Here is a 23018-nt window from a genome sequence, read left to right as displayed (position 1 = left end):
ATACTATATGACTGAGTTTCTAATTAAGCATGAATTGGATATGAAGATGATTAAAAAATGTGATCTGTAGATACAGATATATACTCTGGCTGATCAACAGCATTGCTTAATAATAGAAAAGTGATTTTAACTCTGGCGACATTTAGTGATCATCTTGAATAGCCAGTAGCTGTATAATATAAGGGCAATTTTGTTTTGCTCCTTCCCACCCTCTCCTCACCCACCCACCCCCTAGGGTGATTTCTTTTTAAATAGTTCATCCAAAGACTTAAGTGATTAGAATTAAGTACCAATCTAACAACTTATAAATTAATCACTATTAGCATAATATCTTTAATTCAGTGTAATAATTGTGGTGCTTATGTCCCAAGACCTGACTTTTGGAGACTTAAGATATCCAGTTTGCTTTCAGTTGTCTATAATGAAAAAGCAGTTGTCACATCTGAACGAGTAATTGTTCACGTTTCAGAAAACCTCCCCTCCTGGGCACTAACCAGATTATCTCCCCCAGCTCCCACAGAAAATTCAGAAACCCATAGATAAATGGTTCACAGTGGGTTCTGGTAGAACAAGACGTGGCTATACGACACTCAATTTCCCTAACTGTGCAGCATCTTGAATATCCAACCCCATTCCCACAGAGAAGTCAGACATCCAGGATTCAGAAACCCAGGAACAAATGGATTACAGTGGGCTCTGGCAGAATAAGTCCGGTAATGAAAATACACCCACTCTCCTCACATTACTCTTACATAATACTTTTTCTGCATTGGATAACAAAAAAGCTCCAGGAACAGAAATGAGGTGATACCTGAAAGGGATGTAGCCACCCTGTGTACCCAGAAACCCTTAAACATTATTAAAGGTCACAAAGCGAAGCTGCTTCTGCTGGGAGACTCAGTCATCAGAGGAACCAATTTGAGTAATAATTTTGATGGGACAGTAGCACCAGGAAGTAAGGATCGGTAAAAACAAGGATTCATTTATTAGTATGTGGTCTAGTAGCGGTGAAAGCCCGACTCTGGCCGGGTTTCGCTCATTTGAACAAGCTGCCTCAGGGGCTATAATAATTTAAAATTAAACATGTATATTAGCATGCATAAATACATAAAAAGTGACTTACATATAAATATAAAATTAAAAATCAACATAAAAACATATATAATAAATGAATACCAAAGTGAAATATATAAATAATATGAATTTCACATACACATACCAAAACATAAAGGCAGAAGTAATAATGAAATAGTGAGGATATAAATTATCTTTGTAACAGAGCACAATGCAAGAGAGGTTGTCATTTGTATCTACCTGTAAAGGTTCAGACCCATTTTCTTAATGGTCTTTGAAATACCATAACCAATCCTCCTTTGTTACCAGATACAATGTTGTTCTTACATATCTCAATGTTACAATGAGACGAATAGAAACATGGTGTCAGTATTTATTTTAAACTTAAATAATTTTAAATTATTATATCCCCTGAGGCAGCTCGTTCAAATGAGTGAAACTCGGCCAGAGTCAGGCTTTCACCATTTAAGACCACATACTATCCTTGTTTCTACCGATCTTTGCTTCCTGGTTGCTACTGTGCCAATTTGGGTCGGCTTCCGTCTTGTTTCCTGGGACCATAATTTTGATGAGGACACAACAGTTAAATGCCTTCCTGGATCCTCAGCTAGTGGAAATGCCAACCAGATAATCAATACAATTACAGAAGAAAGTAGAGACTCCTGTATCAATGTTATCATCCATCTGGGGACCAATGACCTTGCTAGACATGGTATCCTTGCAGTACAGAAAGATTTACAAAACCTAGGGACGAAGATTAGACATATGGCAAAGACCATTGTTCATGGAAAAGGGAAGGAAAGGCCCTGCTGTATGATTAACGTCAATGTTTGGCTCAAAGCATGGTATAAATCAAGTGGATTTGGTTACATTAGTGGATGGGGCTGTGTATGGAACAGTAAAAGGTTATACTCTTAAGGATGGTCTACATTTGCCCTTGGCTGGAAAGAGGATGCTAATTAAGAAATTAAAAGTTTATTACTATAAGGCATTTAAACTAGAAGGTGGGGGTGGCAGGAGGTGGCCAATAAAATTGCCATGTCACCCCCAAGCAAGACTGGAGAAGAAACAATGTCAGTCAGCTCAAAATAGCAGAAAATATGACTAAGAAGAACAGCAACCCTAGGGAGACGAGTTGGAAAGCTATGACCACAAATGCTCCATAGTCTGAGCAAGAAAATCCCAGACCTGCAGGCCCTAATGGTGGAGTCAGACTTGGACATTGTTGCTGTTATGGAGATGTGGTTCACAGATTCTCATGATTCAGATACGGCCATCCCAGGCTATAACTTGTTAAGGAAAGAAAAGGGGGAGGAGTAGCTCTTTATGTCAAAAACAATACCCAAGCAACTGAACTGCAAGGAATATGGGTTAGAGAAGAAGCATTATGGGCCGTCCTAAAAAAAGATGATGGTGCATCCATTTTTACTGGCATGGTTTACAGGTCTACGACTCAAACGGAAGAACTAGTCTGAGATCTGGTCGAAGACATCCCAAAGGTGGGAAAAAAAGGAGGTGTTGATTGTTGGAGATTTTAATCTGCCGGACATAGACTGGAGAATACCTTCTGCAGAATCTACCAGAAGTAGAGCGTTAGTGGATGCCCTGCAGGGGGCTCTGTTCAAACAAATGGTAATGGAACTCACGAAAGAGGGAGTTATACTCAACTTACTGCTCACTAACAGGGATAATATCTCTAATGTCCGGGTGGGCTCTCACCTCAGCACCAGTGACCATCAAACGGTATGGTTTGATATTGCAAATAGGAGAAGTCACACGAAGACATGAGTTTTGAATTTAAAAAATATGGACTTTGTTGAAATGGGGACATACCTGGAGGTAGAACTAGAAGACTGGGAGAAAATGAGAGAGGTGAAACAAGAGTGGGCCAAACTAAAAGGAGCAATTACAAAGGCAATAAATCTATCAGTTAGAAAAGTAAACAAAATTAAGAGTAATAAGAAACCGATATGGTTCTCAAAGCAGGTGGCTGAAAAAATAAAAGAAAAAAGAACAGCGTTCAAGAAATATAAAGAATACCAAAAAGAGGAACACAAGGAGGAATATCTGCTGAAACTGAGGGAGACAAAGTAATCAAGAAAGCAAAATGTCAGGTGGAAGAAACGATTGCCAAAGAAGTAAAGTGCGGTGACAAAACATTTTTCAGTTACATCAGAGAAGTAATATAGTGAAATTGAACGGTGACAAGAATCAATATGTGGAGAGAGACAAAGAAATGGTGGAAATTATTAAACAAATACTTCAGTTTAGTGTTCACAAAAGAAGACCCTGGACAAGGACCGCCGCTAGTTAGCAAGACTGTGGATGGGGGTGGAGTAGATGAAAGTCCGTTTACAGAAGAGAATGCATGGAAAGAGCTAGGAAAACTGAAAGTGGACAAAGCCATGGGGTCTGATGAGGTTTATCTCAGGATACTGAGGGAGCTCAGAGATGTGTTTGGCGGGTCCACTGCATGACCTGTTCAATAGATCCCTGGAAACGGGAATGGTGCTGAGTGATAGGAGAAGAGCAGTAGTGGTCCCACTTCACAAGAGTGGGAGCAGAGAGGAGGCTGTGGAAACTACAGGCTGGTTAGCCTCACTTCACTGATGAGAAAATTAATGGAGACTCTGCTGAAGGAAAGGATAGTGAACTGTCTACAATCAGGAGGATTGCTGGACCCAAGGCAACATGGATTAACCAGGAAAAGGTCCTATCAGACAGATCTGATGATTTTTTTATAATTCGGTGACTAAATAATTGGATCAAGGAAGAGCGCTCGATGTGATCTACTTGGGATCTTAGCAAAGCTTTTGATATGGTCCCGCATAGGAGGCTTGTGAATAAAATGAGAAGCTTGGGAGTGAACGCCAAGGTGGTGGCAAGGATTACAAACTGGTTGGCGGATAGAAGCATGTAATGGTAAATGGAACCCTCTCTGAAGAGAGAATGGTGTTAAGTGGAGCAACATTGCGGAAGGGATAGAAAATAAAGTTTGTCTATTTGCGGATGATACTAAGATCTACAACAGAGTGGACCCGCTGGAAGGAGTAGAGAGAATGAGACGTGAACATGGTTGAAGATATGGCTATTGGGATTCAATTACCTTAAATATGAAGGAATCATTGAGGACTCAATGATTCCTTCATGTTTAAGGTAATTCAGTTGTTGGAATCACATTTTTCTACCTTTGTTGGTTTGCACCAGCTGAGATTCAATGCCAAGAAGTGTAGTCATGCATCTGGGGTGTGGTAACCAAAAGAGCTGTATGTGATGGGGCATGAAGGGCTGTTGTGCACGGAGCAAGAGAGGGACCTTGGGGTGATAGTGACTAGCGATCTGAAGATGACGAAGCAATGTGACAAGGCGATAGCTAAATCCAGAAGAATGGTGGGCTGCATAGAGATGAATAACCAGTAAGAAAAAGGAGGTGATAATCCCCTTGTACAGGGCCTTGGTGAGGCCTCACCTGGAGTATTGTGTTCAGTTCTGGAGACCGTATCTCAAAAGGGACGGAGACAGGATGAAGGCGGTCCAGAGAAGGGTGAAAAAAATGGTGGGGTGTCTCCATCAAATTACTTATGAGGAGAGGTTGAAAGACCTAAATATGTATACCCTGGAGGAGTTGACGTGCAAGGGAGATATAATACTGACCTTCAGATACCTGAAAGTTTTAATGATGCACAATCGGCAAAAAATCTCCATTGGAAAGAAATCGGTAGAACTAGGGATCAAGTAATGAAACTTCAGGGAGGACGACTCAGAACCAACATCAGGAAATATTTTTTCACGGAGAGGGTGGTGGATGCCTGGAATTCCCTTCCGGAGGAGGTGGTGAAGACAAAAACAGTAAAAGATTTCAAAGGTGTATGGGATAAACACTGAAGATCCCTAAAGGCTAGAGGATGGAAATGAAGAAAAAAGTGCATGGGGGTAACTTGCTGATGAGGCAGGCAGTACCCTTAACTAATAAGTCTTCATACTGTTGATACAGCTCCATCATTGCTCTCTGCTTCAACAGCAGGGGGAAAAGGGGAATTGGATCAGACGGCAAACAACAAGGACCCTGACTTTTACTTTCTGGGGAAACAAGCATGGGGGTAACTTGCTGATGTGCTGTTACTCCCTTAACCAATAAGCCTGATACTTTTGATGCAACTCCAACATTGCTCTCTGCTTAAACAGCAATAAAACAGAGGGCCCTGACTTTAACAGTCTGAGAAACTAAGTGTGGGGGTGACCTGTTTGGCACGGCGGGTGCTGCTGTGGGTTTGCTGGGCAGACTAGATGGACCATTTGGTCTTTTTCTACAGTCGTTTCTATTTCACATATTGCCATTTGGTGTAACATCAGCACCAAATGTATTTACAGTAGTGACTGCACATCTACACAAATTGAGGGTACACATTTTCCTACCTGGACAAGTGACTGGTCAAGTGCACTTTTCAAGGAGGGTTCCATAGAATAAATGAGCAAGAATATCCAGTTGCTGGGGTTCATCATAAATTAGTCCAAATTCCATTTGAGTGCATCTCAACTGGAATTTATAGAAGCTTTGCAAAAACTTCTCTTCTGCAGGAAAGAATCATCATGTTGAATCTGTAATGGAAGAAATGATATAGCAGACAGTATGGGACATGTTATGGAAGTTGAGTGATATGGCGTCTACACAATATGGATTTGGCTGAATATAAGAATATTAAATAAATTTTATTGGCCCATTTTCACATGAGACCAGTTCAATGGATCTTACAGTCACAGTGGACTCGAGCAACTCAAAATCTTCAAGACAGAATCCAAATCACCCAGCAACTCAAGGACTGGTGTCTGATACAATCAAATCTGGCCAGAAGAATCTCCTTCCAAATTCTGTTAGTTCAAATTGTCCTAAACATGAATCCATTTAACCTGGGCTGGGAAGCCATGCATGTGGATGGACTCCACACCTAAGGCCTATTGTCTGCTAAGGAAAAGTTTTATCAGATACATTTCCTAGATCTAAGGGTGATAACAGTATGTTCTAAAGACTTTTAGAGATCAGTTGGCCAACAAAATTGTCCTTATTTAGACAGACAAACAGGTAACAATGTTTTTGATGAATAAAGAAGGAACAGGCTCATTCATCCTGGGTCAGGAAGTTGTCCAGAAGTGAAACTGGGCCATCTCTAAAGTGATGAGCCACATAACTGGCAGGCAAAAAAGAATGGTGTAATAGACAGATTGAGTCAGGTATTGGATAGGGGAATAGCAAATCAAAATTTCCAAGAGTGAAGGATCTGTGTGCAACTCCTCTGAATAGAAAAATCTCAAACTTCTTGTCCAGCAGAGGTATACAAAGCAAACTAGCCTCTGATGCTTTCTCCCTAGATTTGCAAGAGGGTCTTCTGTATGCTTATCCTCTAATTCCTCTAGTGGTAAAATCCTTGCTAAACTCAGAACAGGTAGGGGACCTATGATCCTCATAGTTCCCTATCGATCAAGACAAATTTTGGTTTCGAATCCTTTGGGAGTTATCAGTGAACCAATCAGGTTGGGGAATTTTCCAGCTCTCTTCACTCGGAATCTGAGAACACTGTGTTATCCCAATATCCGGTCCTTAGCCCTCATAGCCTGGATGTTGAGAAGGTAACACTGAATTCCTTTTTTCTATGTGAGGATGTCTTCAATTCTTCTGGCCTATAGAAAGGATTCCACAAGGAAATACATGTTTTTAAATGGAGGATATTTGCTGTCTAATATGAGGGATAGGCCCTAGACCCTTTCTTCTGCCCCTAACAAAAACTGCTTTGATCATCTTCTACATCTTTCAGATGGCCTAATATAAGAAGGAACATGGTAAAACTGTACACCTAAATTTGGCTTCAAGAACCTCCCTCCTCCACTATCCTATTTCGTTGGTGCCCACATGTATCATGACAGCCAGCTCCTCCACAGCACTGTCTAAAATCTTATCTAGGTGATGCATGAGGTCCTTTACTTTCGCACCAGGCAGACAAGTTACCAAGCAATCCTCACAGCTACCAGGCACCCAGCTATCTACATTCTTAATAATCGAATCACCAACTATGATGAATGACCTTACCTTTCCATTCTGGGCACTAGCCCTGGGAGACTCATCCTTAGTGAGAGAGGATAATGCATCACCTGGAAAACAGATCCTTACTACAGGATCATTTCCTGCTACAACAGAGTAATACCCTTTGACCAGGTGAGCTTGTTCCTCCAAAGCAGCACAGGGGATGGCTCCTTTATTAGACCTCTCTGTCTGCCTCAGCTCTAGCCTCCAGAGGTTGAATTCTAGAGCAAGGCAATACCTTCCCTTCTGTTCTCTTTCTAAATCTAAGCAGTAAAAATACCCAAGAAGCAGACATCTTTCACATTGAACCAGTTCCTTACTGTGGATCAGGACAACTGTCTGGACAGCAGTAGAAGAAGTAACAGCAACAGCTTTGACAATACAATGTTTCCCAGCTGTTGTGAGCTTCTGGTATGTGTTGAAAGAAAAGAGAAAGACCTGCCAAAATCCCCGCCTTTTCCTCAACTGTTCTGCAAGTAAAATTAGCTAGTGTGTGGAATCTAACTTTTACCTTCACACGCAGAGTCCTTGCTTGTGGTCCTGTTTGCTTGGAAGTATGAGGTGTCTTATCTTAATCTTTCAGACTATAAAATATATTTATAAATCTGTGAGGTATGTAGTTTTGTGGTGTTCTGTAGACTCTGCTGAGAGTATAAAAGTAACCCAGAGCAGCTAAAAATTATTACAACAAAGATCAAATACCATGCCACCAATCCAGCTTAGAAGAAATTTACTTAAATGATTCTATTGGCAAAAGACCTAAATCACTTGCTGTGCCCTCCCTTTCCTGGTACCAAGCAGGACTTTTCTCCAACTGATGCTTAGTAATTTATTCTGATCTATGATCTTAATCATACCTATGGTCTCTAATAGACCTATTTCTTGTAATTTTGGTTAAGGTTAATTTTGCACTTATTTGTCTAAGGCAAAGCTTTTAGCCAATATGACCCCATTTCAGCACTTGAAAATTTACATGTCGCCAGAGGACAAACAAAACAAATTAGCAGCGGACAGTCCCCCTCCAACAATTATGCCATTCTCAACTTCTCAGCCTATCTCCTTTCACCCATTCCAGCCCTTTTTGTACCTTCCAGCTGATCCTCTCACTCCCACACTCTTATAACCTCCAAGTAATCCTGTCATCCCTTCCCTCTTCCTCCATCCTTTCTCATCTCTTCCCCTCTAGCTCTTTTCTCACATTTCTTCTCCAGCTGATTCACCCCCAGCAACTCTTACATCCCCGTGATTGATTTTCTGTCACACCCCTCCTCACCCTCCACAGCTAATCCATCACTACTTTATCCAGCTCTCAAATACCCTCCTACCTCTCATCCCTCCCTTTAATTAGAGCCCCCCCTCAAAAAATTCCTGGCTAGGGTCAGAGGCAACATTTTCCTTTGGGCCCTGGGCCAAAGGTGGATGATAACTTGTGAGAAAAGAGGGTATGCTGATGACCAGGGCAACATTTTTGTCTTCGGAAGGCTTATTGGTGAGTGAGAAGAGAGAAGCAACTGCAATCTCCGCTGGCCCATTCACACCCAGGATTCTCCCTCCCCTCATGGCTGATCCCAAGCCTGAAGGTGATCTGCAAACGTCATCAGCATTACTACGTAAAATCAGCAGGAGGCGTTTGGGCTACTGCAAGCCCACAAGTTCTCAAGCAGTCTTGATCCTTCCTCATTCAGGGTTTCCTGTTACCACAGAAACTCATGCAAGAGCAGGGCCACTACAGGGCCTGTGAATGCCTCCTGGCTCATAGGCCTCATCCTGTCTTCCACTACTAATGTTGCTGCCGCTTGCACCTGAAGAGTACTGCCATTTGAGCTTGTGATCCCAGCGGAAGATTTTGTGACTCTATTTGGGGTCCCAACACACAGTTTGGGAAGCCCTGGTCACTAATAAGTAAAGTTTTATACACAATTTTCCAAACCTTTTTACTTTATAAAGTGTGTTTTTTCTCTTTATTAAGTGTGTATTCTATAAAGAATCCTGTTGCCTTAGCTACTAAGAAATAGACTAATTAAAAATAAATATCCCTTCAAAAATAAAAACAAAACAAAATAAAGAAAAATATCCCCCATCAAACTAAGGTATCAGCAGTTGAATTCAAGCCAGAAAATATTATCTGTTTGTAGCTCAGCTCCTCCAAGAATGGCAGATTTTTCTTAGCTTGGCTAACCTATGTACAGAGCTCAGGCCCTGATACAATTAACATAGGTAACAAGCTTCTTTCAACTACTAAGGCCTCAAAGAAAATCTTTCACTTTTAGTACTAAATCCAAAAGCCAAGGCAGAAAAAAAATACACTAGAGCAAAGCAACCCTGCTATTAATTAAGTTGACTTAGATAATAACCACCGCTATTACTAGCAATGGTAACATGAAATAGACTTAGTTTTTGGGTACTTGCCAGGTTCTTAAGGCCTGGATTGGCCACTGTTGGAAACAGGATGCTGGGCTTGATGGACCCTTGGTGTGACCCAGTATGGCATGTTCTTATGTTCTTAACCCCTTCCTTTCCAATTTGTCTTTCTAAACCTACGTAGTAAAAATACCTAGAAAGCAAAAATGCAAAGTAAAATATCCCTTTTTCAAAAATAAAAGAACAAAAGCAATAAAAAAAAATATTCCCCTTCAAAAAAAGATCTCAGCAGTTGAATTCAAACCAGAAAAAAAATTAATTTCGATCTTCTCCCTCTGCTTGATGCTTCACATCGGTTGATAAAGGTGCATGGTTAGATACCACTATAGAGCCAACTTCATATCTCAGAACTCTCCACATATCCTCTTTATTAATCCACCCTATGTCTATCATTGCATAAGATCCATGGGGAGCTGAGGAAAATATATAATCTTTAATTGGGTTAAACTGAAGCCACATGTCTACTAATACCATCTCCCTAATATTATCTTAAAACTTAGTAAGACCTGAAGCATGTATAGTCTTTGACACTCCTACTTTATCACTAAATTGATCTAAAGTTGTATTATAATCTACTCCCATTATCAGAACATCCTTCTCCTCGTCACACAACAAATCAAAGACTTTCTGATAGAACATCTTTTGACAGTTCATTAGGATCGTATACATTCAACAGTGTAACCTGGTTATTTAAAAACATTTATCGCTCTTCCAGATTAAAAATCACTCCAAGCGATGTTCAATCATCAAATATAGAGCAATATACATGAAATAAACATCACATTAAAATCTATTTTAAAACAGCAATTTAAAACTAAATAAAACGAAACAATACACTCCCCAATACTATTTAGCTTCCCCATCTTCTCTCTTGCTGCTCTTAACACCCATTCGTTTGTTTGAAAGTTGTCAACTTTATCAAAACTGCGGTTTACCACCCACAGAATTCCCAGTGTTCTTATATTGTTCCATCATAATCTATTCTCCGAGTCATCCACTTTTTCTTGGAGGGTGACTACTTGATTATTCAGCTCCACCAAAGAGTTGGCAACTCCCAGCTTCCAGTCTTCTGTGATTCTGCTCTAAATCCTCCACTCTGGGTTAATCCAATTTTCATTTGCTTCGGCCACCAAATGTTTTTAAATGTTCAAACTGTTTTAATGAAAAACAATAAAATATAACAAATATTCACATGGCATACATTTTTCCTTATGCATCCCACATAGCAGAAGGAAAACAATTCAATTATCAATAATTTCTTTCCTGCTGTCGTCACCCTCCCCCCCCAAAATATTAATCATGAGTAATCTTCTGGGTACAATGAAATTCAAGCCCCCCAAACAAACCTAATCATTACCCCAGAGACAAAAACATGAAAATTACAAACATAAAGTAACAATGCTTCAGATTTCGTGTTAAAATAAAAGCAGACATACTTATCTGAGACACATTTTGATGAAAAACGTTGGTATCGTGAATGTCATGTGGTTGTTTTTCATAGATACATTTATGGGTAATTAACATCGATCCTGGCCCTTGGAGAGAGTATCTGGATATGGTTGTTCCAAATTTCTAAAAATATTTTCTTACATTTTGGTTGCATCAAATTATGCAACAAACAACAAATTTTGCCATGCTGGGTCAGACCAAAGGTCCATCAAGCCCAGTATCCTGTTTCCAACAGTGGCCAAGCCAGGTCACAAATACCTGGCACGATCCCTAAATTCAATAGGTTCCATGCTGCTTATCCCAGGGACAAGCAGTGGATTTCCAACCCAAGTCCACTTTAATGTTTTGGATTTTTTTTTCCAGGAAGTTGTCCAAACCGTTTTGTTTTTTTTTAAACCCAACTACACCAAGGGGCGGATTTTAAAGGGTTACGAGTGTAACCCTTTTAAACCCCTCCTGCGTATAGGGTCGGCGATGCGCGCAAGCCCTGGGATGCGCATGTCCCGGGGCTCCAAAAAAGGGGTGATGCGTGGGTGGTCCTGGGGCATGGCCAGAGGCCTCCGAAGGCCTGCTAGGCCGGGGAATCGCGCACAACCAATGCCTGCCCAGAGGCAGGCGCAACTTAAATAATAAAGGGGGGGGGATTTAGTTAGGGCTGGGGGGCAAGCGAAAGGAAAGTTCCCTCTGAGGCCACTCTCTCTGACACCAAAAAGGAAGAGCTTCTCGCCAAGTCAATATCATTTTACCCATTAAACTCGCTTTTCTAAAAAAAATAATCTGGTTTTTCCTCTTAAACTTCAAGGATGCTGAGTCATCAAAGGGGATCCCTTTTGATGTTAAATTGATCTTCTGACCTGTCTCATGCTCCATGATTCTACCGGTCTTAACCAGTTAGCCTGTAAAGCAATTCACAAATTTTATATATAAATAAATAAATAAATGTTTGAACAGGACCAGAATAGATGGGCATTGAAAGGAAACATTTTCATATAATAACAGATTGCGTTGGCAAAAATCATATATTTTATATACATACATATAAAAATAGGGTTGGAAGGGTCATCAGGAGGCCTAGTCCATCCATCTATCTCCAGGCAGGATCCACTGCACCTGTATCATTCCAGATAGATGTTTGTCTGAACTGCTTTTAAAACCAACCAATGATAGAGTGGCTTATGTCACTATTCTGTTATCCAGAAGACGAGAACAAATTGTGTTGGATGGCTTCTTATCGATAAAGGAGTGTACCGAAGTGAGAGAGATGAGAGGTGGTGATGTACTAGGGTTCACAGGCTCTCACTTCATAATAATGTCTTTTTTTTTCTTCTTCTATAGTTGCTGCCTGTTACAAGAAGAAACAGATACCTAAAGTTCCTATCACCCCAATGCCAACGTATTCAGATATGGACACGCCAAAACTGAAGAAGGAGCTTGACAGGTTGGTGTTTATTTCCTGTTTATTGTGTCAGACTGATCTATGGAAAAACTGTAAATCCATCAAGACAAGACAGACCCCTTGACAAAAGCAGATACTTGAAAAACCATCGGGTGTCTGTTTCTTGCCCCTTTTCTTTGTGAAGTAGCTGTATTCATGTTTTCTTTCACCCAGCAATTTCTCCTTGTTCCTTTCCCTGCTTTATTTTCCTTGGTTTATTGAGTTGATTGTTTTTAATGTTATGATCTTGTAAATTGCTTTGAGAGAGGTAATCAGTAAAGCGATAAAGAAATATTTTTTAAATAAAATTTAAAAAAATATCCCTCCCCAACTTACTTTAGCCCAGTCTGTGCAGTGGCAGTCCTTTGCTGGGGACCATGTGCCCAGAACTCCAGCTGGGATCCTGAGGTCATGAGCCCTAAATCCAGCTGCATGGAATCACTTTTGGGTGATGATTATGACAATCTCCCTGCAAGGGGCTGTGAACGCTGTCTTGGCAGTTTCCCCAGCCCTAGCAGATCAGGAAATGGAAGACGTGAGCCAGGAGAGTTCAGGTCCTTCCTTATGGCAGTTCAGCACACTGCCACTGGGCCAGCCCTATGGCCACATTTTTTTAATTATTTTAATTTTTGTGTGTGTTTTTTTAATAGAGTTAAAACAGATGCAAAACTCACATTTATTTCTCACATCCTTCAGTTTCATCACGAACCTGACTGAAATTTATTTATTAAAAACGTTTATATTCCACAGCTTCCATAAAATGCCCAGTGTGGATTACATACATACATCCACCCACAATATTATCATAAACACAACAGTACAATCACAAAATATACATAAAATACATCTGTAAATTTAAAAATCCTATCTAAAAGCCATTTTAAAATAATGAGTCTTAACCATTTTACAGAACAATTTTAGATCCCTCTGAGATCTAATTTCTATAGGAAGATCATTCCTAATCTGGGTCCAATAAAATAGAAAGCTTGTTTACGAGAGGTCTGCAACTTATATAGTTCCCCAGCTGGTAAACTTACTAAATATGAACCAGCTGACCTCAAGTCCCAAGCTGGCACCTACCAGCTTAACAGACATCCCAAAATACATCCTAACTCCGCATATAACATTTTGTGCAAAATCACAGCTATCCTAAACTGATTTCTCCAACCTGTTGGCAACCAATGAAGTGAAAGTAGAACCGGTGAGATAGGATAAAGATAATACAAAATAACTCTGTATTACAAACATACTTTTCCAAATTGTGTAAGAGAGAGAGCAGGTAACTTTCTACATTGACTCTAATCCTCTTCAAAGATTATTCTGTAATATGTTTAAAGATATTGAGGTCAGTAGTCAAAATAATTTGTGCAGCTAAGTTTAGGACTTAGAGCCAGACAAACCTGGGGTTTTAAATGTGTCCTGTGCTGTAGCTAACTTTTCGAGGAGGCATCAGGACACTTAACATTTTATTTATTTATTTTATTTTTAATTTTTATATACCGAAATTCCTGTATGGGATACAAATCAATCCGGTTTACATAGAACGGATAATCGGCCGGGGTTTACAAACTGCCCACGGCTTTACAAGAAACATTTAGGAATGAAACAGTTAGAAAGTGAGTCTACAAAAACTTTACATATAACGATTAAAACGGTTAAAACAGTTGGTATTAGTATAGAACTTTAACAATTGAACAGGGAATTGCTCGTGACCATAAGTGCAGGTCTGAGGCTTTACACCCTTTAAATAATAACTCGCCACTGATTTAAATTGAGAACAATTGAACAAGGTTGTGGACAGGGAGCAAAAGGAGAGAATTAATGCGATACAATAAGGGAACGATTATACACAAGGAAGTTCAACTTTGTGGGGAACGGATAAATGAGAGGTGTCAAACGAAGGGGGAGATCCGGTTGGATTCTAGAAGAGAACAGGCTTGGGAGATAAGGAGAACAGTGTTGTCAACTGGAGGAAGGATCATGGGGGGGGAAGGGGGAGAATAGAGCTGCAGGGGAGAGCAGGTATTGTTAATCAGGAGAAAGTGCATAGTGAATCTTGATGAAAGGCATTTATGTAGATGTATCGGAATTGTGTCATCCTAGTAGCTTTACGTATCTGGGAAAGCTTGTCTGAAGAGCCAGGTTTTTAGCTTTTTTTTTTTTTTAACTCTGGTAGGCTGGGTTCAAGTCGTAGGTCTGGCGGGAGGGCGTTCCATTGGTGAGGTCCTGCCGTAGATAGTGCTCTCTTCCTTAGAGATGTTTTTGCAGGAGGGGCATACATTGTACCTTTGTAGGCGCTTCTGATAGGTCTAGCAGATGTATACGGTCGAAGTTGTATCTTTAACGTGATGGGGGAGATGTGTATCGCTTTATGAATGATCGTGAGAACTTTGAAAAGGATTCTATATTTGATAGGTAGCCAGTGTAGACATTGGAGGATGGGAGTGATATGTTCTCTTTTATTGGCGTTTGTAAGGATTCTGGCGGCGGCATTCTGGACCATCTGTAGGGGTTTGATGGTATTGGAGTGGAGACCGAGTAGGATAGAGTTGCAATAGGGATTTCGCCGTGTCTGGGATCACATCTGGGATAGCAGGTAAGAAAGGGCTCCTGGGCTCCGTTCGCAACCTTAAGAGGCCTTGTAGTCGCGGGTGAATGTGGTCACCGGGGCGCCTGGTCCCCGATTGGCGGCTGCGGTTTGGGGGCTTTGGTTAGGCGGCCTCGGGGCGGTGGACGGCAGCGGTCGCGTGGTCGGTGCGAGCCTGTCGGTGGTAGGGGCGAGTGTAAAGGAACCTTACCCCGATGGGCCTCTGCGCCGGCTGCGCGGCTCTCACTCCCAGCTCCCTTTCCGGGTCCTCCTGGAGGGATTTCGCCGCGTCTGGGATCACGTCTGGGATCGCAGGTAAGAAACATACATACCAATGCCTCTGTGTTTCAATTTAAAGAGCCATGATGACCTTAAACTCCTCTCAAGATCAAAAAATCCCCCCAAGCATTCATCCCTCCCGCCACTTCTAGAGGCAGCCCAAAAGTAAAAATAAAATTTAGCAATCGTGTGGCAACGGCCCACCCCCCTACCCAAACCCTTCCCACTAAAAAGTATATTGCACTTGCCAAGTAATACTACTACGTCCATCTGCCACGCTCAATTCACTCCTCATACGTCCTTTGCTTCACATTCTGCCCAGAATGTGGCTGACCACTTCCATGACAAAATTCACAAAATTAGTCTTGAGTTCTCAACAAGGTCACCTCTTCCTCCCTCTCCCCCCACTGGCCCCTCTGCTTGCTCCTGTGGCTCCGGATGCGCAGGGGTCTGTCCGGGTGCGGATGGTGCCAGGGGCCCCTTCTCCCCCGGGCCCTCCACCTCTAGTGACTCCGGATATGGACTTGGCTGGGATGCATATAGGGAAAAATAATCCATGCTGTAGTTACACAATGTTAGGTTCCATAGTAGGAGCTACCACCCAGGAAAGAATTCTAGGCGTCATAGTGGATAGTACTTTGAAATAGTCAGCTCAGTGTGCTGCGGCAGTCAAAAAAGCAAACACAATGTTAGGAATTATTAGGAAGGGAATGGTGAATAAAACGGAAAATGTCATAATGCCTCTGTATCGCTCCACGGTGAGACTACACCTTGAATACTGTGTACAATTCTGGTCGCTGCATCTCAAAAAAGATATAGTTGCGATGGAGAAAGTACAGAGAAAGGCAACCAAAATGATAAAGGGGATGAAAAAGCTCCCCTGTGAGGAAAGGCTAAAGAGGTTAGGACTGTTCAGCTTGGAGAAGAGACGGCTGAGGCGGGGGGGGATATGATCGAGGTGTTTAAAATCATGAGAGGTCTAGAACAGGTAGATGTGAATCGGTTATTTACTCTTTCGGATAATTGAAGGACTAGGGGGGCACTCCATGAAGATAGCATGTAGCACATTTAAAACTAATCTGAGAGAGTTCTTTTTCACTCAACGCACAATTAAACTCTGGAATTTGTTGCCAGGGGATGTGGTTAGTGCAGTTAATGTAGCTGGGTTTAAAAAAGGTTTGGATAAGTTCTTGGAGGAGAAGTCCATTACCTGCTATTAATCAAGCTGACTGACTGCCGGTGCTGGGGAAGTGCACAGAAAAGCAGTAAAAACTGCTTTTCTGTGCACCCTCCGACTTAATATCATGGCGATATTAAGTCAGAGGCCCCAAAAGTTAAAAAAAAAAAAAAAGTTAAAAATTAAAAACAAAAAAATTTTAAATGGGCCTGTGGCTTGCGGGTTGAAAACCGGATGCTCAATTTTGCCGGCGTCCGGTTTCCGAACCCGTGGCTGTCAGCGGGTTTGAGAACTGACGCTGGCAAAATTGGACGTCTGCTGTCAAACTCGCTGACAGCTGTCGCTTCCGTCAAAAAAGAGGCGCTAGGGACGTGCTAGTGACCCTAGCGCCTCTTTTTACCGCGGGCCCTAATTTAAATAAATTAAGTTACTGAATCGCATGCACAGAAGAGTGACCTGTGCGCGCGCCGGGAGAGCGGGTGCTCGCCCGCTCTCCCGCGTGGTTTTCTGTATCGGCCTGTTAGAAAATAGCCACTGCCATTACTAGCATCAGTAGCATGGGATATGCTAAGTTTTTGGGTACTTGCCAGGTACTTGAGGCCTGGATTGGCCACTGTTGGAAACAGGATGCTGGATTTGATGGACCCTTGGTTTTACCCAGAATGGCATGTTCTTATGAAATTCCAGGTGAAAAATGGAATAAAATAGCACTGAGGGTGTATTAACCAGCTACCTGGCCAGAATGAACAAACAGACAACGAAATGCTATAAGAAATTAGGGAAGCTAACAAAATGAGTGGAGGAGTAGCCTAGTGGATAGAGCAGTGAGCTATGAACCAGGAGACCAGGGTTCAAGTCCTGCTGTCTCTCCTTGTGACCTTGGGCAAGTCACTTTACCCTCCATTGCCTCAGGTACAAACTTAGATTGTAAGCCCTCTGGGAATAGGGAAATACTGATTGAGTGAATGTCACATCAAGTTATTCTAGATGAAAAAAGATTGCTTCATGGATCAACTAGTAAAAGAACCAACAAGAGGGGAATCTATTTTAGACATAGTTCTTAGTGGAACACAGCATTTAGTGCGAGAGAGAAGTGTTGAAGCCACTTGGCAACAGTGATCACAATTTGATCAAATTTGACTTAATTGGAGGAAGGGCACTAAAGAAATCTACTGCAACAGCATTTAACTTGCAAAAAGGTGACTGATCAAATGAGGAAAATGGTTAGGAAAAAACTGAAAAGAGCAATTGCAAAGATCAGACATGGACGTTGTTTAGAAATACCATCTTGGAAGCTCAGACCAGATGTATTCCACGTGTTAGAAAAGGTGGAAGGGAAGTATAAGCAACTACTGACAAGGTTAAAATGTGAGGTGAGAGAGGCTATACTAGCTAAAAGAACATCATTTTTTTTTTACGATTTTTATATACCGATGTTCATTTCAAAAAGAGATATCACATCGGTTTACAATAAGGTACAATAGGTAATTCACTATCCCCTAAAAGGGCTTACATCTAAAATTTTCGTACCTGAGGCTAAGAGATTACAAAAATAAAACCATCAAAATCAAAGTTCTTAACAATTAAGCAAAAGGTATAACAAGGAGCATATTAAAGAAATAACACAAAGGGTTGCACGAAGGGGAGTGCCCCTTTGTCGCACCCCTTCGGCATGCGGCGCCTGCTGGCTTGGTGCCTTTCAAACTGCCCGGCTCTGTGTGCGATGATGTCAGGGGAGGGGGCGGGTCTCAGAATCATGGCTTTCCCCACAGAAATCTCTTCTCAGTTTCAAAGGCAGTTTTTTTTCAATTTTTTTGTCTTTTTACCTTGGATGTTAGCTGTTACAAGGTGATCAGCACTGGTGGGTAGCCCTCCCCATCACAAGCGCCTGCTGGGAGAGTGAGAGGAAGGATGCTGCTAGACAAGGAATGGAGAGGTGGGAAGAGGAGGATGCAGGGCAAAGATTGGGTTGGAAAGAAAAGGGGATGCAGGGCAAGCAGTGGTGTTGAGAGTAAGTGAGAAATGCAGGAAAAAAGGATTTGGGAAGAAAAAGGAGATGCAGGTCATGAATTTGGGGAAAAGAGGGGAGGAAAGGAAAAAGGAGGATGCTGGGCAAGAGGGGAGAAAGAGAGAAGGCTGCTTTGCTGGAGTTACATAAGAACTGCTGAACTGAGTCACACTGAGGTCCATCAAGCCCAGAATTTGTTTCCAACAGTGGCCAATCCAGGTCACAAGTACCTGGCAGGATCCCAAATTACAGATAGATTACATGCTGCTAACACCCAGCGATAAGCAGTGGCTTTCTCCACGTCTGCCTCTTTTAACCGTTTATGGACTTTTCCTCTAAGAACTTGTCCAAACCTTTTTTAAACCCAATGACACTAACTGCCTTTACTACAGAAGAACGTTAAGTCTTGCCGTACTAGGTCAGACCAAGGGTCCATCAAGCCCAGTATCCTGTTTCCAACCGTGGCTAAACCAGGTCACAAGAACCTGGCAGGATCCAAAGGGGTAGACAGATTCCAAGCTGCTTATCCCAAGGATAAGCAGTGCATTTCTGCAACTCTCCCTTAACAATTATTAATGGACTTTTCCTCCAGGAACTTGTTCAAACCATTTTTAAATGCAGCTACACTAATACCTTTCACCACATCTCCTCTGGCAATGAATTCCAGAGTTTAATTATGCGATGCATAACTGTGCGTCCCCTAGTCTTTCTACTTTTTGAAAGATTAAGCAACTGATTAACGTTTACTTGTTCCATTCACACATCATTTTATCTCCCCTCAGCTGTCTCTTCTCCAAGCTGAAGAGTCGTAACATCTTTAGCCTTTCCTCATAGAAAATCCTTCCATCCCCTTTACCATTTTGGTCACCCTTCTCTGTACCTTTTCTAATTCTGCTAAATCTTTTTTGAGATGTGGTGACCAGAACTGCACACAATACTCAAGATGAGGTTGCACCATGGAGCGATACAGAGGCATTATGATATTCTCTGCTTTATTCTCCATTCCTTTCCTAATAATCCTTAGATTTCCATTTGATTTCTCAGCTGCTGCTGCACACTGAGCAGAAGATTTAAATGTATTTTCAATGATGACACCTAGATCCTCTTCCTGAGTGGTGACCCCTAATATGGAGCCTTGCATTGTGTGGCTATAATTTGGGTTACTCTTCCCTAAGTGCGTCACTTTGCACTTGTCCACATTAAATTTCATTTTCGATTTGCATGCCCAGTTTCCCAGTTTTGCAAGGTCCTCTTGCAATTTCTCACAATTCTGCTGTGGTTTAACAACTTTGAATAATTTTGTGTCAACAGCAAATCTGATTACCTCACTTTGTTGTTCCCATTTCCAGGTCATTTATAAATATAATAAAAAGAAGTGGTTCCAGAACAGATCTCTGGGGCACTTGACTATTCACCTTTCTCCATTGGGAAAATTTACCATCTAGCCCTACTCTCTGTTTTCCATCTTTTAACCAGTTGGCAATCCACAATAGAACACTGCCCCCTATCCCATGACATTTTAATTTCCTAAGAAGTCTCTCATGAGGGACTTTTGTCACATGCTTTCTGGAAATGCAGACACGCTATATCAACTGGCTCACCTTTATCCACATGTTTATTAATGTCCTAAAATAATGTAGTAAATTGGTGAGGTAAGACTTCCCTTGCCTAAATCCATGTTGGTTTTGTCCTATTAAACTACATCTATCTATATCTTCAGCAATTTTGTTCTTTATGATAGTTTCTACCATTTTGCCTGGATCACCCCTTGATCTCTTTTTAAAAATTGTGTTACAATGGCAACCCTCCAGTCTTCAGGTACCATAAACTATGTTAATGATAGTTTACAAATTTCCAATAGCAGGTCCACAATTTCATTTCTCAGTTCTTTCAGCACTCTGGGATGTATACCATCTGGTCTAGGTGATTTGTTACTCTTTAGTTTGTCAATTTGCCCTAGAACATCTTTGAGGTTCACTGAGATTTGTTTCATTTCATCTGAATCATCACCTTTGAATATTTCTGGCATGGGTAGCTCTCTATACCACAACAATTAGTGGATTGGTGTGCAGAATACACACAAAAAATGAAAACAAAAAGTATAATCAAAAAGAGTCATCAGTCATTTTACGGAGATAAACACATATCAACATATATAAATGTAGAGAGTCTTTTTAATCAGAGATCCCGATTGGAGCACAGCTTAGGAAGTACTTTAGTCCCCCAGCAAAACACTGGTTGAATAGTTCTCAATAATAGGTTTACATATGAATGTTAAATCTCCCGACACGGGACCGTGTTTCGCAAGGCCACAACAGGAGGGATAAATCCAGGTTGAGAAAATGTCAGGTATCTCTGAATCAAAGAAATAGTAAGGAGCACCAGTTTACAATGTATAACTGTGATTTAGAAAGAATTTTTGATAGTGGGCTTAGATACAAAGTTATAGCTGCCCGAGATGTAAACTTAAAGGGCTTGGAGCAATTGCAAGCAGGAGCTGAAACAAGTGTCCTATAGCGGCTTGACAAGCTCTCTTACATCTTCTGCAGTGAATACCAAAACAAACACTTCATTTAGTCTCTCTGTTATGGCTTTGTCATCCTCTAAGTGCCCCTTTTACCCCTTAATCATCTGATGGTCCAACTGACTCCCTTTCAGGATTTTTACCTCAAATGACCCTGAAAAAGCTTTTATGAGCTTTTGCTTCCAAGGCAATCTTCTTTTCAAATTCTCTCCTTGCCTTCCTTATCTAACTTGTCAGTGCTTATGCTGTTTCCTGTCACTCTTTTCGGCTCCCTTTTCCATTTCTTGAAACAGGAGGAGAGGAGGGGCTGGATTAGGGAGCAGAGGTGTTTTTTGCTTTGCATTATGATCTTTGTTCAGCCTCCTGTTCCTCTTTCAATGCTGCCTAGAAGGGGAGGAGCTGGAGCTGTTCACTGCTGCCTGAGTATTGGAGCTCTGGCCAGTAATCATCTGAGTGGAACTCTATGTGTTCATCCATTCAGCCCCCTGCTGTGCCCATAGGTAAAAGCCCTGATGATGACCCCTTGGGCTGAGTAGCCCCCCCCCCCCCCCCCACTTCTTACCTGCCCCTGCCTAGCTGGTTCCACCGTAGGCAAAAAGCCAGGCAGTAACAAGATGGTATCAGTAGTAGCTATGGGTTTATACAAGGTTACAGCATCTTGAATATTAAAGTATAGCATTAGTCAGAGTGATAGGAAGGGCTGCCTGCTTCTTCCCCCTAACTAAACCTTTCATTTGTTTTTGATAGATTCGGAGTTCGTCGTCTTCCCAAGCGACAGATGGTTTTGAAACTGAAGGAAATTTTCCAATATACCCACCAGATCCTGAGTTCAGACTCAGAAGATGAGATCCCATCCTCACAGCTGCAGCAACAGAGAGCAACAACAGTGTGTGCCAGCCAGCTCGTTCCAGTCCCAAAAACGAACTCCTCCACTGCAGTAAGCAAACGGAAGCTAGGTATCTCCAGCCACTCCCAGCCAGCTCCAGCTAAGAGTAATTTAGAAGTGGCAGAGAGACCCTCAGGAACCGGCCACCAGAGATTAAAAAGGCCACCTAAGAAGACGACCAGGCGAGAGAAAGCAAAAGCTGTATCCCCTGCTTCTTCTCCAGCTAAAGACCGGCTTCTTGGTACTGGCAGTAGGCAGCAGCCAGCAGCATCGCAGGAGTCTACAACTTCATCAGCCGCAGGCAGCGATGAATCCTTCGCATCACAAAGGTAAGGAGGAGAAATGGATAAAGCAAAGCTAAGGGCAGTAGAGAATTGCCTATAACCAGAGATGGAAATATGGTGTCTTATTGCTGCTGCTGAATATGCAAGCTCCACTGAAGCTAAACTCACCAGGCTCCTGCTGGAGCAATGCTTTTTTTTGTCAAGCAGGAAGATACTGCTTTGGGTTTCTACATTTGTCAGAACAGGCACTGACTGGAATTATGGCATCATGAGCCTCCATTCACAGTTAGCCAGAAGTTTTTCTGCCCATATTAACCCTCTGTCCCCTCCCGTCTAGATCAGCCATGTCAGCAACCAAGCACAGATCCCTTCAGAACCTGCTATGAGAATTACAAATAGACACAACTCACAAGCTTCGTACTTAGTCTAATCCTCTTCCTTGCCATCTCAAGCTGGCACCATCATGCCAATAGTAGGATGTATGGTTTCTGAGAAAGTTCCATTATAACTGTGCATTATAACATAAATATTTGATATATACACACAGTATTTCAGAAGATGAAATGTGTTTGGCCTCTCTGTTTCTCTGAGGGCAAGCAGGATGGTAGTCCTCACACATGGGTGACATCATCAGATGGAGCCCAAATGCAGAAAACTTATGTCAAGAGTTTCTAGATCTCTGAAGAGGCACACCAAGCATGCCCTATACCAGGGTATTTGATGGATCTTTGGCCCGACCCAGTAAGGAAACACTTAGGAGCGGATTCTAAAAGGGTTACGCGCATAATCCTTTTAAACTCTTCCTGCGCGCACCAAGC

At 41.8% G+C, this 23018-nt stretch overlaps 1 protein-coding gene across 4 annotated transcripts in view; it reads left to right on the top strand.

Moving 5' to 3' along the window:
• The window catches only part of SLX4 (SLX4 structure-specific endonuclease subunit), an 83641-nt gene that overhangs the window by 58286 nt on the left and 2337 nt on the right, over window positions 1-23018 (top strand). For all 4 annotated transcript variants that reach the window (XM_029576594.1, XM_029576593.1, XM_029576591.1 and 1 more), the window contains 2 exons: window positions 12356-12458; window positions 21778-22245. In XM_029576594.1, coding sequence (XP_029432454.1) covers window positions 12356-12458; window positions 21778-22245 — 571 coding nt within the window. The remainder of the gene's footprint in view (window positions 1-12355; window positions 12459-21777; window positions 22246-23018) is intronic.

Source organism: Rhinatrema bivittatum, chromosome 14 (assembly GCF_901001135.1).
Source record: "Rhinatrema bivittatum chromosome 14, aRhiBiv1.1, whole genome shotgun sequence".
NCBI lineage: Eukaryota > Metazoa > Chordata > Amphibia > Gymnophiona > Rhinatrematidae > Rhinatrema > Rhinatrema bivittatum.
This window is presented reverse-complemented; position numbering and strand designations above follow the sequence as displayed.